This window comes from Narcine bancroftii, chromosome 2, assembly GCF_036971445.1.
Source record: "Narcine bancroftii isolate sNarBan1 chromosome 2, sNarBan1.hap1, whole genome shotgun sequence".
Lineage (NCBI taxonomy): Eukaryota > Metazoa > Chordata > Chondrichthyes > Torpediniformes > Narcinidae > Narcine > Narcine bancroftii.
The window spans coordinates 21,666,422-21,683,481 of NC_091470.1; the positions used below are offsets into that span (position 1 = coordinate 21,666,422).

Consider the following 17,060-nt stretch of genomic DNA (forward strand, 5'->3'; position numbering starts at 1 on the left):
ACACTTACACAGGCTCACACCTCCCCCACAAACAGATACACACACACACACACTCTCTCATCACACACTCCCACACACACACACTCACATAGATCCACCGACACCCGCACACCCACTCAAACACTTACACAGGCTCACACCCCCCCCACACACAGATACACACTCCCACACACACACTCTCTCATCACACACTCCCACACACACACACTCACACAGATCCACCGACACCCGCACACCCACTCACACACTTACACAGGCTCACATCCCCCCCCACACACAGATACACACACACACACACTCTCTCATCACACACCCCCACACACACACACTCACACAGATCCACCGACACCCGCACACCCTCTCACACACTTACACAGGCTCACACCCCCCCCACACACAGATACACACACACACACACTCTCTCTCTCATCACACACCCCCACACACACACACTCACACAGATCCACCGACACCCGCACACCCACTCACACACTTACACAGGCTCACACCCCCCCCACACACAGATACACACACACACACACTCTTTCATCACACACCCCCACACACACACACTCACACAGATCCACCGACACCCGCACACCCACTCACACACTTACACAGGCTCACACCCCCCCCCGCACACAGATACACACACACACACACTCTCTCATCACACACTCCCACACACACACACTCACACAGATCCACCGACACCCGCACACCCACTCACACACTTACACAGGCTCACACCCCCCCCCCCCACACACAGATACACACACACACCCACACCTGCATACCCCCATATACGCACCACACACTCCCATACCCACACACACACACATACCCACACCCCCCATACACACAGATATACACACCCACACTCTCATCACACACTCCCACACACACACCCCCATACCCACACACAAGACCCACACCCCCCACACACAAGATCCACACCCCCCACACACAGACAGATACATACACACATACACACCCGCATACCCACATACACACACACACATTCCCACACACACACACCCATACCCACACCCCCATACACAGATACACACACCCGCACACTCATCACACACTCCCACACACACACACCCATATCCACACACACAGACCCACACCCCCACACACAGACAGATACATACACACATCCACACAAGCATACCCACATATACACACACACACTCCCACACACACACACACCCATACCCACACACACAGACCCACACCCCCACACACAGACAGATACATACACACATCCACACAAGCATACCCACATATACACACACACACACTCCCACACACACCCCCATACCCACACACACACACCCATACCCACACACACAGACCCACACCCCCCACACACAGACAAATACACACACACCCATACCCACATATCCACATATACACACACCACACACACACACACACCCCCACACGTGCACATGATCTATATCCTGATCTCCCTATGATAAGTCCCCTTCCATAAGGCCCCTGAAACAGCTGAACTGAAGAGAGTTCGGACTTAAAGAAAATCCCTTTAAATAAAGGCGGGTGTCTACCTCACAGTCATGAAATTCCTCTTCCTCCACTTCATAGGAGACAGTTTGAATCGTTACGTCATTCTCCGTGTACTCCACAAGTTTAGACTCTGAACAGTCAGGACAGTCAATAGTCAAGTTCTTCCTCTCAGTGAAGGTTGTCTCACAGCTCTCGTTCCTGTAATCCTTCGCAGTCTCCTTCGTCTCGTCCTTGTACAGAATAAAATTGGGCCGGTAAAACGCTTCCACAGCCAGGTGCAGAGAACCGGCGTCCAGGAGCTGCCGGGTGAGGTTGGCCTTCGGTTTGCCCGAATTATTACTTACAAAGTAGCTCAAGATTTTTTCTTTGTAGCGCCGCTCTCCGTTATAGCCCTCCTGCAAGCCACAATTGCCTCCGACATGTTGGTTCTTCTCCAGCAGCGGATTCTGAAGCTCTGACAGGTTTTCCATTCTGCAGCCCGGGAGAGGGGAGGGTGGGGAAAGGAAAGTCAGGAGGTCTGGCCTTGCGATGGAATGAGGGTGATCGACGGAGCCCTTGGGAGGGGTCAGGCGCTGGAGAGGATCACTGGCCTGTGGCCTGCAAAGAGAAACAACGGTGGTTATTTGGGCTGGCATCTCAGGAGAATTCGATGAACAGTGAGATCTTTACTCACAGGTGCTTGAAGGAGCACTCGAGGTCCTCAACACCAGTCACAAGAGTTATTCAATAGGCCCTTCTGTCCAACCCTCCAACCTGCGCTTGTCCTATTTTCTGATTCAAGTACTATCCAAATGTGCTTGGATACCCGTCTCTACCCCTTCCTCTGGCAGCTCGTTCCATACACCCACTACCCTCTGTGTGAAAAAGTTTCCCCTTAGATCCCTTTACAATCTTTCCCTCTCACCTTAAACCTATGACCCTTGGTTTTGGACTCCTCTACCCTTGGAAAAAGACAGGGACCATCCACTTTATCCCTGGCAGTAATGATTTTATATAAGGTAACGTGTCAGCCTCCTACACCCAAGGTACAAAGGCCTATCCAGCCCTGAGCCCGAGGTTTTTAGTTTTGTTTAGTCAGGAAGCACGTACGTCTCTGATGAGTATAAATAGATTGTTTTAAAATGAAAATAAAAAAAGGCAGATGTTGAAAATCTGAAACAAAACAGAAAATGCTCGAAACGCACAGCATCTGTGGAGAAGGAGTTATTAAATTTAAAAAAATTAGATATGCAGCCCTATAACCCCCGCCACCCAAATTACACCACATTTACCTACATCCCAGTATGTTTTTGAAGGGTGGGAGGAAAGCGGAGTTCCCGGAGAAAACCCACGCAGATATGGGGAGAACACCTTACAGTCGGCATGGATTTGAACCCAGGTCCGGTCCCAATCGCTGGCACTGTAAAGGCGTGGCGCTAACTGCTATGCCAACTGTGCTGTTCAGGTGGGAGTCAACATTTTGGGGTGAAGACCCTTCCCCTCCTCCCCCCCCCACCTGCTGCCTTGGAAAAGCACCTGAAATAGTAATCCTTTGGACTCCGTGCCCTGGTTTCTAAGGACGACCAACAAAGCACACTTACTCCATGTGCCTATATTTGCTGGACTACCAACAAGTGCATATACTCCATGTCCAAGTTTTCCAGGACTAGTTTAATACCCAGTCACAAGCTGGTTCATACAGGTGTTCATACTGTAAAAATTTACCCATGGACCTAGTCCGGTGTATATATTATGAAAGGTTAAAAAATGGCCAGATTCCAAAGGGTTAATAGACCCATCCCACCTGGGTCACCCTCTCTTCAGCCACACCCCCAACTCCTGTCAAGTGTGAGACCACGCACCATTGGATTCAAGGGCTGTTTCCTTCCCACTGCTATCAGGCTCCTAAATGAACCTGAAAAGAGTAAAATTATGTTGCTTTTACCCTGTACCCACTGAACCTGTTCCTGTGATTCTGCTCGTTGCCCTCTTATACTGTGTCTTACTGTATGGGATGTCTACTCAGCTGCTCCCATAGCAACCTCTACTGCTGTATTTTCGATGCATGTGAGAATAAACTTGAACGAAACTTAATCTATATCTATATTACCAGAGGATAAATGGTGAAGGGTAGGGGGCGATAGTGCCTTCCCTAGGTACTGATCTCCAGTATGAACCTTGAAGAGCCGCATTTTAAAACTATGCTCTCTTGTTCTGGGATGAACCCTTCAGAAGAAGAATGAGTAAAGTTATTGGTGTAATTTGATCCTTGCAAGTAGATGCTGTTCAATGAAACCTGTCCTCAGGCTTCAATTCTTCCCACCATCCCAACCACCTCCCATCCCCCCCCACACACCCCTGACCTGTCCAGGTGAAATAATACAATGAAGGTAAGTGTTAGTTTTAAACGACTTTCTCAGCTTCTTCACATTTATGCCTCGATTCTGAGTTTGAATTATCGATCTGGCAGTGCCCGCAGAAGTCACAGAAGAGGAGTCACCCAAGCAAGAGGGAAAATCGATCTGACTTTGCAAAGGCAGTGGGTGTAATCAGCTGCACATTAGTTCTCCAGGACCCTGAAGCAATATTGCCTTTGAATGAGAACAGTCAAATCTATTGCTTGCAAGCCTCTGTATATGTCAGCCAAGCAGCTGGAATCCTTAAGCAGGGATCCAGGTCACCCATCGGGGTCGCCAAGCCAATTCGCACTCTTCTGACCGTTGCAACCCTGAAGCGTTTTTGCAACGTGTGGTTTCTCGAACTGGAAGCACCAGGTGCTCCCTCGTGATAGAACAAAGGCAACGGCATCAGCTGGCAGTTGCAGGGAGTACTGAGAGCCAAATTGCCCCTGAGCAAGGATTTTAGGGACCCATTGCTGTGCCATTCAAATACAGCCAGCCAGTGTTGATCCCTCCTCTGTGCACCTTAAGGGAATTTTTGTTTGAATTTTACCTTTGTTCATTTCCGTACGAAAAAGGGCAATGAACGACTGCAAAGTATGTACTTGCGCATAAATATAAACATTACCATCAAATCCCATCCTGGTAGATGGGGAGTTGAGTTTAACACCTAGTAAAGCTATAATAGAAAGTTAGACTAAGCAATAGTGACCATAATAAAATTGGGATGAGACGGTTGGCGTAGCGATTGGTGTGATGCTGTTACAGCGCCAGCTATTGAGACGGTGGGGGGGGGGGGGGCGGTTCGAACCCCATGCTGTCCATAAGGAGTTTGTACATTCTCCCTGTGTATGCACGAGTTTTCCCCGGGGGCTCTGGTTTCCTCCCACCAATAAAAATGTACTGGGGGTTGTAGGTTAATTCGGCATGGGCCTGTGGGTCAAAAGGGCCTGTTACTATATGTCTAAATTTAAATTTTAAATTTAAATTAAAAAAATGTAAATATTAATTCAATATTTACCATCCTTGAAAGAAGGAATTCTGCAATCCTTACTTGTTCTGTGTTGTACCCTTCCTACCCTTCCCAGCCCAGTGATACTCACTTCTCTTGCTTTCTGCCTTGCAGAAGAGAGAGACAAGCATGAAAACACAAATCTCTAGATCAAGGGCAGTTTCTTTCCTGCTGTTATCAGACTCTTAAATGGATCTCTCATTGATAAAAGATTATGCCTAGCTCTGTTTTACTGTTCTCTATACCGTACACGGTGTCTTTGTAACAGTATATCCTGCACTCTTTGACTTACTGTAACACTACAACCTGCACTTTAATAACTGATGTATTTATGTACAAGTTGACTTGCCTGTACAGCAAGCAAAACTGAGCATTTCATTGTATCTTGGTCCATGTGACAATAAACAATTTTTAGTTGCCTGTAGGAATGATGTGACAGGGTTAATTTGGAATGGATGTTTAATGACCTTTGCTGAGGCCATCTCGGTCCAAATCACTACATCCAATCTTAGTCTTCATTTATGCACCGCACTTTTGGGGGCTTTCTCTTGAAGTAAATTATACATTACAGAAATAAATTTATTTACACTGCTATTACAAATCAGTAATTCCAATTCATTAACTTCTCTTGTAAAATGGGCATCTATATTTCTCAGATGTCAAGCTAGATAAATTTATCTGAGATTAAAAAAATCAATCTAATCTTCATCTCCAATTCATATAAATCAGAATTAAAACACTTTAAACAAATCATTAGTTTCTCTAGAATTGTAAGTAATCGTCTTTGAACTTTTCCTAACAGCATTAATTATTCTAGACAGTTTACTCTGTTTTTAACTGCCAAGCTAATACTTTATGGGCTTTTTCTCCTAATTCACAATATCTTTGCTTGTTTCTGTCAATAACTTTTTTCCGTTCTACACTTCTGAATCATATTAAAATGAATATTTTTCTTTATTAATTTCTTTCTTTCCTCATTTGTAACCTTCTTTTCCAAATCCTGTATTTCCCTTTCTAACTGATCAGCCACTTTTATATAATCTTTTAAAATTTTCGATGCAAAACCTATTATTTGTCCTCTCAAGTATGCCTTTAATACATCCCACACAATAAATTTATTAACAACTGAATTAGAATTTAATTCTAAAAACTCCTGAATATGCTTTCTTATAAAATCACAGAAATCTATCCTTTTTAATAACGTAGAATTAAGTCACCATCTATAAACTGTTTGTTCCTTTTCCAAAAACAAATATGTTATTAAGAGTGACAAATGATCAGATAAAATTCTATAGTCTACTTCCATAACATTTCCTTGCAATTGCACGGAAATTAAAAATAAATCTATCCTGGAATAAGAATCTGACTATGAGAATAAAAGGAATAGTCCCTTTCTTTAGGATTTAATCTCCTCCAAATATCTATTAAATTCAAATCTTTCATTACATTCAGATTTGCCTTTGCTGCTTTAGCTCGATTAACTGATTTAATCATTTTCTATATTTGGTGCATAAATACTCATCAAAGTTCAATTCTCAGAATAAATTTGACAATGTACTAAAAAAATCTTCCCACAGGACTGGTAATCACTTTATGAATTTTAACTGGTAATGTTTTCTTAAATAAAATTGCCACACTTCTTACTTTAGAGTTAAAAGTTGAAGCTACTTCTTGTTCAACCCTGTTTCTTTTTGATTTTTGTTCCTTCTCAGATAAATGAATTTCCTGTAGAAAAGCAATATCAACTCTATTTTTTTTTCAAATAAGCTAATGCCCTTTTTCTTTTAATCTGATTATCAAGCCCATTAATGTTAAAACTTAGAAAATTCAAAATTTTACTATTTGCATTATACTAAATTCAAAAAAATCATAAGTCCCCTCTGCCTCTGTTCTTGGCCCTCTCACATCTCAAAATCATTAACCACGTTTGGCATCTCCATCAAAAGAGAAAAAAGAAAGAAGGTCAAGTACTACCACCCTCTATCATAAGGAAGCGGCTCTCACTGAAAGGTGGCACATAGCTAGGGAAAGAGAAGGAAAAAACCCTTGCCTCCCTTAGAGAGAAAAAAAAATCATACAATTTCTGAATAGCCATTATTATCTTCAGGTAAAGATGGCTGTTTCAAGCTCTCTGTTAACTTGGTCAACATCATTAAGGCCAACAACTTCTTGCTGTATCATCTCCTTATCTGGTATTTGCATCCGCTCGATTTGTTGTCACTAAATCAACTTGGTGATCCATTTTATTATATGGAAGAGAATTCATCATTAAAACATTTCATCTGATTATTTCCCCAAAACATTTTAAGTATAGCGGGGTGACAAAAAGAAAACTTATATCCCTTTTTCCAAAGCACAGATTTTGCAGGATTGTATTCCTTTCAGCCACACAGAGGTCTGCATAAAAAATACTTTTATTTAATCAGTCACTATCAAAGGCCCTTGAAATTGCCGAGCTTTCCGAACCGCTTCTCTCAAAATAGTCTCGTCTTGATAACAAAGACATCTAATCAAAACTGAGTGTGGTGATTGACCTGGCAGTGGTTTCTTTCTAAGTGCCCTGCGCGCTCTATCTAAGTCCATTTGGGAAATTTTCTGGTCCCAAAATCCCTGGAATTCTATTTTTGAAAAAAAATGCCCTGAATTGGAACCTTCAAAACCTTCTGCCATTCCAACAATTTTCATGATATTTCTTTGAGTATAATTCTCTAACATATCAATTTTTTGTACAAGTATTTTCTTCTCAACATTCTATGCCATAACGGAATCTTCCAACTTATTGACCACATCTTTACATTGATCCACTTCATCAAGATAAATTTTCTTCATCTCTTTGAACTTTATCAATTAGTTTAACATATCTCTTTATTTCCTCCTTAATTATCTTCATATCTCCTGTAACATATTAAAATTGAGCATTAACATCACATTTAATAGACCCATATTGTAAGTCCATTTTCTGACTCATTATTTGCAACTGGTTCTTCAATTGTCCACCTATACCTTGCCCCTTAACTTCAGGTACCTTTACCTGCACAGTTTCTTCCTGCAAATGAGCCTGTTGAGATTGTGCTTCTTCCTCCTCCTCCACTTGCTTTCCATGATCTTCTTCCTTCTCCTCATCGAAAAAATATTGCCTTCGAATCCAAAGGAGCTGATTTATCAGATTCCCCCTGCTCTTGCAATGTTTGTAGTTCGACGGTCTTCCTCTGGACGCTGGTGCCATCTTCTCTGGCTCCCCGGAGAAATGGTGCCAGGGTCATTTGTACTCATGCAGCCGTTGCTCTCGTCACCCATGGAGGAGGATAAAATTCAGCCCGAGGCTCTGGCATCAAGGTAGGCCAAATTCGTTCAAATCTTTCAACTTCTTTTAACATTTATTTAGTTGGTGGAGGCTTTCCCTTTCTTGCAGCCACAGTTAAAACTGTCCAGGCAGGTTCCACACTAAATTTTGACTCTCAAAAAATTTTTAAAAAGCTTTTTTTGTTCAGTTATTAATTAATTCTCCCAGGGGAAGTGTATTCCCAAGCCCTTCCCTCACACCATCACACCACGTCCCCCTCCCAATTATTAATTTCTGTGGGATGGCTGCATTAACAGTGTGGCCTCTAGATGAGAGTCCATCAGACAAGTAAGATTAAAACTTTAATGGGCAGTCCATTATCTACTTAGAGAAATGTCTGGGTTTAGGATGGAGGTCATTTACTTGGATTAAAAATTTTCACTGAGTGGGAGAAAATGGGGGCATTTGGAAAGAGAGGAATGACTCAGAATGGATCTTCTCTCCAGGACATTGTCGATCCTGGAGAGAAGTCCAAGATTTTTTTGTTGCCTAGAATTCATCTTAAGTAAAGAAATTCCCAGCAATCAGTTTGACAGAATGGATTAATCACAGCTGGATGAAAGGTAAATCCACGGTATGCATGGGAATGCTTCCTTGTATGAGAAATCATGACTCCAAGGATTGATGCAATTTTAACTGCAATATTATTTCATTTCCATTGATCAGTATCAGGAAGACCAAGCAGCAGTACACCAAAAGAATGCTAATGGGGTTAATGGACAAGAGCTACGCTATTCACTTGGGAGACAGAAGGGCATGTTTACTTCCAGAATAGCGAGATGAACAATTCTGTGGCCTTGGACACTGAGAGTCAATGTCAAGTGAAGAGTCTAGAGCAATAGTTCTGAAGAAACTCAGTGGGACAAACAGCATCAGTTGGAGTTAAATAATGGTCAATCTTTTGGGCTGGAACCTTTCATCAAGACAGACGAAGGCTTCCAATTGGAAACGTCAACCATTTTCTCCCACTGATGCTGCTTGACCCACTGAGTTTTTCCTGCAGTTTGTTTGTTTTTTATGTCCCAGATTCCAGCATCGGCAGGCTCACGTGTGTCCCCCATATTCTTACCGTTTGGCTGTCGTGTACTGAGTTGCAGGGTGCTGTGGAACAGCCACCTTTATACAGGAGCCTTTGGGGAGGGGAGACAGGTACAACTGGCAAATAGGCATGCTTGACCAGATAATTATACATTACAGTGGATTACCACAGATGTGTACTCAGACCTGACTGTACTCCCTCTACATCAATGTCTGGGCAGTTAAGCACCAATTCAATTCCACCTTCAAATATCTGACAACACTATAATCATCAGATAATAACCTCTCTTAATGTCAATAAGAAAAAGGAGATGATCACTGACTTCAATGGCAACCTCAATGTTGATGCAATCACAAAGAAGGCTCGCCCACACCTATACTTTGTGAGGTGTCTGAGGAGGTTCAGTATGTCACCGAAGACTCTTGTAAACTTCTACAGGTGTACCGTACCGTGGAGAGCAATCTGGCTGGTTGCATCACTGCCTGGTATTGAGGCACCAACTTTCAGGAAAAGAATAAATTCTAGAGGTTTGTTAACTCGGCCTGCGACATCACAGGCACCAGACATCACTCCAACAATGACATCAACATGAGGTGGTGTCTTAATAAAGCAGCCTCTATCCTCAAAACCCCCCACTACCTAGACCATATCCTTATCACTCTGCTACCATCAGGGAAAAGGTACAGGAACTTAAACATAAGCACTCAGCAGCACAAGGACAGCTTCTTCCCCACTGCCATCAGATTCCTGAATGATCAATGAACCAAAGATACTGCCTTATTTTTTTTGCATTATTATTGTTTTTTTTAATAGTAATGCCATAATATGGTCATAATATCTATGTTGCACTGTGATGCTGCCACAAAAAACACCAAATTTCATGACTTGTTCCTGACAATAAATCCTGATTTTGATTCTAATTCTGCAGGTTGGAGGTTGTTGTACATACTTTTCAAACCTGGCTTTGCACATGTTCATTGGGATTTCTTAAATTAGTTCTACTTTTAGTGTATATTTTCTATAACTGAGTGATCATGGCTAATCCTACTAAGTCCCTGAGTTGGAATGTGAGAGGCTTAAATCATCCAGTTAAACAAAGGAAAGTGGCTTCACATTTAAAACAACATAAAGCTGCAATTATATTTTTTACAGGAGACACACATGCATGGCAGTGATGCCTCATGTCTGATGTCATGGTGGAAAGGCAACAATATCATTCTTCCTTTAAAGCTAAATCTAGAGGTGTTTTGATTCTCATTCCTTTTAGTACACACTTCCCTGCCAGATTTAAGTTTATACACATTTATTCTAGCCGGAGATTTCAACTGATGGTTGCACCCTATCCTGGATCATTCATCTTCTAACCCAGCTATGTTAAACAAATCTGCCCTATTAGTACATTCTTTTTAAAAATCAGATTATGGCATTTCCAATGTTTGGCATTTCTTTTATTCTACCAATAAAGACTATTCATTTTCATCTGTTCTTCACACTTACTCATATGTTGATTATTTTTTTATCGATAATCTTTTAATTCATTCTCTCATTTTTGTGAATACCACAGTATTGTATTATCTGATCCCACCCCTGTTACAATGTCATTGACACTTCCTAACTTTCCTCAAGATAGAAGACACTGGCGCTTTAATTTAGTGTTTATTATCAGATAAGGACTTTGTTAAATTTATGGAAGAACTGATAGTTTTCTTTTGTGATACTAATCTCTCTTCTGAGACCTCAAGTTTTGTTATATGGGAAACTTTGAAGGTTTATCTTAGGGGGAAAATTATTTCATATACTCTTAATAAGTAAAGGAAGACTAGTAAAGAAAGATCTGAGTTAATGAAACAAATTTAACAGTTAGATCAACAATACACTCAAACAAAAAACTCAGATGTATACAAAAAAAGGATTGAATTTAAAACTAAATCTGATCTCTCAATATACCCAGCTAAATGGCAACTTTCGAAATCTAAAAGTCAATTTTACATACATGGTGATAAATTTGGTAAGTTTTTGGTCAATCAACTTAGAGGATTTAGTGCTAAATGTCACCTCAAAAGTTTGTAAAGATAATGGTATTATGACTTCAGATCAACTGGCAATAAAAGATACATTTGAAAAATTCTACTCCAATCTATATTCTTCCGAAGGTATGAATGACAGTAAGTTGATGAATAATTTCTTAGATTTCTTCAGACAGTCAAATTAAACTGGATGAATCTATCTCACAAGCGGAAATAGCAGTCTGGAAAGGCCCCTGGACCCGATGGGTTTCTGGGGGAATTTTTCAAATTATTTTCTCAACTGCTCACACCTTACCTAAAGGTGGTGTTTGCTGATTTGTTTGAACAGGGTAAACTTCTAGAGTCATTTAATGAGGCTGGTCTATCTTTAATTGTAAAGAAAGGTAAAGGCACAACCAAATGTTCCTCTTATAGACTGATCTCCCTATTGAATGTCGATGCTAAAATTTTAGCCAATAGGATGGAAAACATTTTACCATCAGTTATTTCTGAAGATCAAACTGCATTTATTAAAAACAATATTCCTATTTTAATATACATCACTTAATGAATATTATGCATTTGCCTTCTGGGAAAACTCCTGAGTCTATTTCATCATGAGATGCTGATAAAGCTTTTGATTAGATAGAATGGACATATCTATTTACTGAAGTGCCAGTTGATGAAGTAGAGAAAGACGATGTGGTCCAATAATAATCATGGCTCTTCTTAGCAGAAACTCATGGTACAATAATTAAAGACAATAGGTGCATATACAGTTATATCCAAGGGGAGTGTCCTTAACAGTGTCCTGCACAGCCAATGTTAGTACAGCAAGGCTCACCAGAGGGGAGACAGGCAGCTTGGCAGACATTCACCACAGTCTCCCCCTGGCGGAAAAAGGGTTAAAATCAAAAAGACAGCTGCTAGGAAAGACTGAAGCAAGCGATACATGGATACTATGTTTGGCCTTGAAATACTCTAACAGTCAAAATATGCCAGTATCTAGCAAGCAATCGAAGTATAATGAGATGTTTTATGAATATGTCAGCCGTTCAAGTTGTTTATGAATTTTGGTGCTTCGTATCAAAACAGGTGCCTCCTTTGCAACCTTGGGAACTGGTACAGGTCCTGGGTCAGTAGTGTGGGAAGGACTGACTTCTGGACCTGTTCCAGAATTGCCAGCATGAGGCAGTGGAGCCTCAGCATGGCCATCTGAAAGCTGATTAGGGGTCACAGGCTGGGGGGGGGGGTGAGTCCAACCTCTCAGGTTCACTCTGAATAGGGGTGCAAGGAAGGGGCGAACCAGGCAAGGCCAGATCTCTTAGGAGTACAGTGTCAATACTTCCGATTGGGAATTTAACATGAGCGTAGTTGGGGTTAGTATGCAGTAGCTGAACTGGTTGGACTAGGGGGTTTGTTTTACGTGCCCGAGTGTGGCTCTTCAGCATCATGGTTCCAGGCTCAGATAAACAGGCTGGCCAGTCCATCACAGTTCCTGATTTCCTAGGAAAGGCAAACATATGTTCATGAGGTGCACAATAAAGACCAAATAGAATGTAATGCCTCAGGCAGCACCTCCTGCCACTGGGTTACAGGGTAACCATGTGTTTTTAAAGCAAGATTAACAGTCTTCCAGATTGTAGCACTAGCTCTTTCAACCTGCCCATTCCCCTGCAGGTTGTAGCTCGTGGTGGCTGGTGGCAATTCCTTTTTGTAGCAGGGCTCGCCGCAGTTCAGTGCTCATGAATGCTGAGCCTCTAGCGGTATGAATGTAATTGGGAAAACCAAAAATTCTGAAAATTCTGTCAAATGATTTAATGAGACGTCAGGGCAGGGTATTGCAAAGGGAAACCTGGAATATTTGTCAATTACAGTAAGGAACGACTGGCTATTGACTGCAGCCAGACAATCAACCTTTACACTAACCTGGATGCCACCTGGCGTCTAGTCAGCAACTGGTGTCGAGCAAGCACCACATTCTGTGGCACTGCAAAGTAAGCAATCAGACGTTCCCGGGCTATAGCCAGAGTGGGAGCTCCTTGCGTTACGGCGAAAGGGACCTCACCCAGCAGAGAGTTCAGGTGGCCCCACTGTATTGCCTCATTGACCATGTTGTTTCGGGCCATGTAGTAATCGAAACAAGCTATCCAGTGGTTGGAAATTTCTCTGGCCCTCAGGGCAGAATGGTCGATTATCAGCCGCTCTGGCTTGAGGGCTGCATCCATTTCTGCTAATAAGATTGAAGTGCCAGTTGATGAAGTAGACAAAGACGATGCGGTCAAACCATAATCATGGTTTTATTAGCAGAAACTCATGGTACAATAATGAAAGACAATGGGTGCATATACAGTTATATCCAAGGGGAGTGTCCTTAACAGTAGAGATAATCCACAGCCAATGTTGGTACAGCAAGGCTCGCCAGAGGTGAGACAGGCAGTTTGGCAGACATTCACCACATTTACAACCCTGGAAAAATTTAATTTTGGTTATGATTTAATTACGGGAGTTAAATTATTCATGACCCTCTGCCCAATTTCTTACATTTATAACAATCTCAACCTTTTAATCTGCAACAAGCCACTCATCAAGGATGCCTGTTAAGCCCTTTCTTATTTGATCTGGCGATTGATTCATTGGCAATTGCATTTTGTGAGAGCAAGAATATCTTGGAGATATGGTGGAAAAGGATTGAACATAATGTCTCTCTCCATGCAGATGATCTCCTACTTTACATTTCAAATCCAACCACCTCCTTCCCCATATGAGGTCGTTGCTTTCACTATTTAGTCAATTCTCATGATATGAAATGAATGTGATAAAAGTAAATTCTTCCATTGAATTTTTCTCCAGCAATGTTTGGTGATTCTCCTTTTAACGTTGTTAAAAACCAGTTTACCTACCTTGCCATTACAATTACAAAGAATCATAAAGATCTTTTTAAGGAGAATTATCTTGCTACGTTTAAACAAGTGAAACATTCTCCGACTCAATGGTCACCTTTGTCGACCACATCAGTTGGTCATAAAAATTCTATTAAAATGAATACTTAATTTTTCTATCTTTTACAATCTGTTCCAATATTAGTTCTTAAATCATTTTTTGACTTACTTGATTTGGCCATATCATCTTATGGAAGGGTAAACATACTCGCCTTAATAAACTTTTTCTACAGTGATCTACGAAAGATGGTGGAATGACTCTATCTAACTTTGGATTCCACTATTGGGCAGTCGATATATGAAATCAGCTCTGAATGGGCTTTGAGGGAGCCGACAGGGGTTATTTTTTGAAATCCCAAACCATGTGTCTGCGCCAAAGGTGGCGGCGCCTATTAATCGGCAGCAGCTGTGAGGGGCTGCAGACTCTGGGGAAGCGGAGGACTGGAGCAGGGCACAAGAGGAAGGGAAGATCATGCCCCATCTGAGAGGGAGAAGTGGAGAGGGTGACCTGCAGGGTTGGTGACCATGGAGGTGGACCAGTGAGGGGGCCCTGTGGCTGAGGGACCAGCGCGTGCAGTGGCGAGGAAATCGCAGAAGCTGGAGGCTGCTGTCGGGAGACTCGGGCCAGACCGTGGATTGCTGGAGACTGGGTCGAATAGGTTGGAGGGGCACCAGGTATCGGAACCGGGATGCAAGGAGTTGCCGAGGGCACTGAAGGGTTCTTGACCGTGTCGGAGATTCGGATCTGAAGCTCAGGTCTCCGATGGTTTGGACAGGACTTCGTGTGGTTGCAGGGGCTGCGGAGCACTGAATGCGAGTCTATGGACACTCAGTGATTCTGGGGGGACTTTCTTTTGCTTCTCTCTCTCTCTGACTGTAAGAGGTGTCCAAGCAATTCCAGAATCGGTCAGCGTTTTGGTTCTTCTTTCATAATCATTCTGACTGCCCATTATGGATATCTTCGGAGCTGAATTCCCCACCCAAATTTTTCTAATTCAGTGCTTCTGGTCTCTTCTTCACTTCCATTCTCAAATAAGTTAATAGATAATCCAATTGTTAAATATTCTATGAGAATTTGCTCACAGTTTAGAAAATATTTTGCATTTCATAATTTTTCTCTCTCTTGTATCGCATCCAATCACTTTTTTCAACCCTCTTTACATGACAATACTTCTGAGAGATGGGATAGAAGGATTTGTTCATTGATGGATATTATTTTGCATCATTTGAACTTACTCCTAAATTTAACTTGCCCAAATCTCAATGTTTTAGATATTTGAAAGTCCAGCATTTTATTGAATCACAAGTGTCTAATTTTCCAAGAGAGCCTCAATCAAGTTTTGTAGATAAGTTTCTTTTAAGCTTAATACCTTCTCATAAAGGTTTAATATCTATCATTTATGAGAAATTGTTATGCTTAAATCAAGCTTCGTTAGTTAAAATCAAAAATACATGGGATCTGGATTTAAATTTGACTATATTGGATGTGGATTGGTGCACAATTCTTAAGTTGGTTAATAGCTCTTTGTTATGTGCTCAACATTGCCTACTACAATTCAAAATGATACATAGAGCGTATTTGTCGAAGGCTAAGTTGTCTTGCTTTTATTCTAATATGACTCCCTGGCGTGACAGGTGTAAGAGCGGAGAAGTGTCATTGGTTCATATGTTCTGGACTTGTCCTAGACCAGAAAAATATTGGAGAGAGGTTTTCCATACTTTATCAAAACATTCAAATATTATTGAATCCATCGGTGGCCCCCTTCAGTACATTGGAAGGGAATGATTTTTCTTTGTCTCTGGTTCAGAGTCGTGCTATCTCTTTTGCCTCTCTTTTGGCGAGGCGTGGGATTTTACTTGAATGGAAGGACGCTGCCCCACCTACCCATGCTCAGTGGTTGCCTGACATCATGTCCTGTTTGTACATGAAAAAGATTTGTAATTCAGATACAAGACTCCAGAGGTTATGAGGGCCTTTCATGACTCACTATCTTTATAATTTGACTCTAATGCAATTAAATTGTTTAATCTTTTTAACCCTTTGTTTTTCTTTTAATGCTACTGATATATATCATCTGGCAACACAGTTAGATAAGGGTTTTGAGTTTTCTCCTTTACTAATTTTTTCTATCCTTTCTTGTTTTTGCCTCATTAGAGTTTTTTTTTTCTAAAAAAGGTATATACTATTAGGATAGAGAATAGGGATATGATTTACAATTTATGTATGTTAGTGTTATACGGAATATCTTATTGAGTTTGTGTAACTGTCCATAATATCGTATTGAATTTATCCTCTTTTTTGTTTGGATACGTACTTTATTAAAATCAATAAAAATATCTTAAAAAGATAGGTAAGACACATATTCAGATTTCAGTCACTGAAAGAGTAATGATTTTCTTGACATCAGGGAGTCTAACACTGCCATGTAGTTGGCCGGATCGTGCATGTTGGAGCCTGTGCTTGTCACATCTCTGAGCAGGGCATGTTTCACAAATTAATATGTTCAACAATAACATCTTGCCTGAAGGCTGTTCATAATTGAGTGCATTCAAAATAGACAAAGCAGAAGATATCTAAAGATTTGTTGGTTGTTATAGGTTCACATTTCTTCTTCCATGTTTCCTCCTTTTCATTTACTTTCGATTTTAGCCCTCATTGACAGAATTCGCAATTTCGTCTCCTTCTCTTTCTTCTAAAGCTCGATTGTTGAGCTGTCCTCATCCTTCTTATTCTCCTGCTACCCTCCCTCTTGGATCTTCCTTCTGTGTCTTGCCATCTTTCAGGGGACCTCTAACTCCCCCCACCT

The 17,060-nt window shown here is 41.4% G+C and overlaps 1 protein-coding gene across 6 annotated transcripts in view; it reads right to left on the minus strand.

The window, feature by feature from the left end:
* Positions 1-17,060, minus strand: part of syndig1l (synapse differentiation inducing 1-like) — a 159,748-nt gene that overhangs the window by 86,132 nt on the left and 56,556 nt on the right. For all 6 annotated transcript variants that reach the window (XM_069916091.1, XM_069916090.1, XM_069916092.1 and 3 more), the window contains one exon: positions 1,575-2,130. In XM_069916091.1, coding sequence (XP_069772192.1) covers positions 1,575-2,003 — 429 coding nt within the window. In that variant the 5' untranslated portion in view covers positions 2,004-2,130. The remainder of the gene's footprint in view (positions 1-1,574; positions 2,131-17,060) is intronic.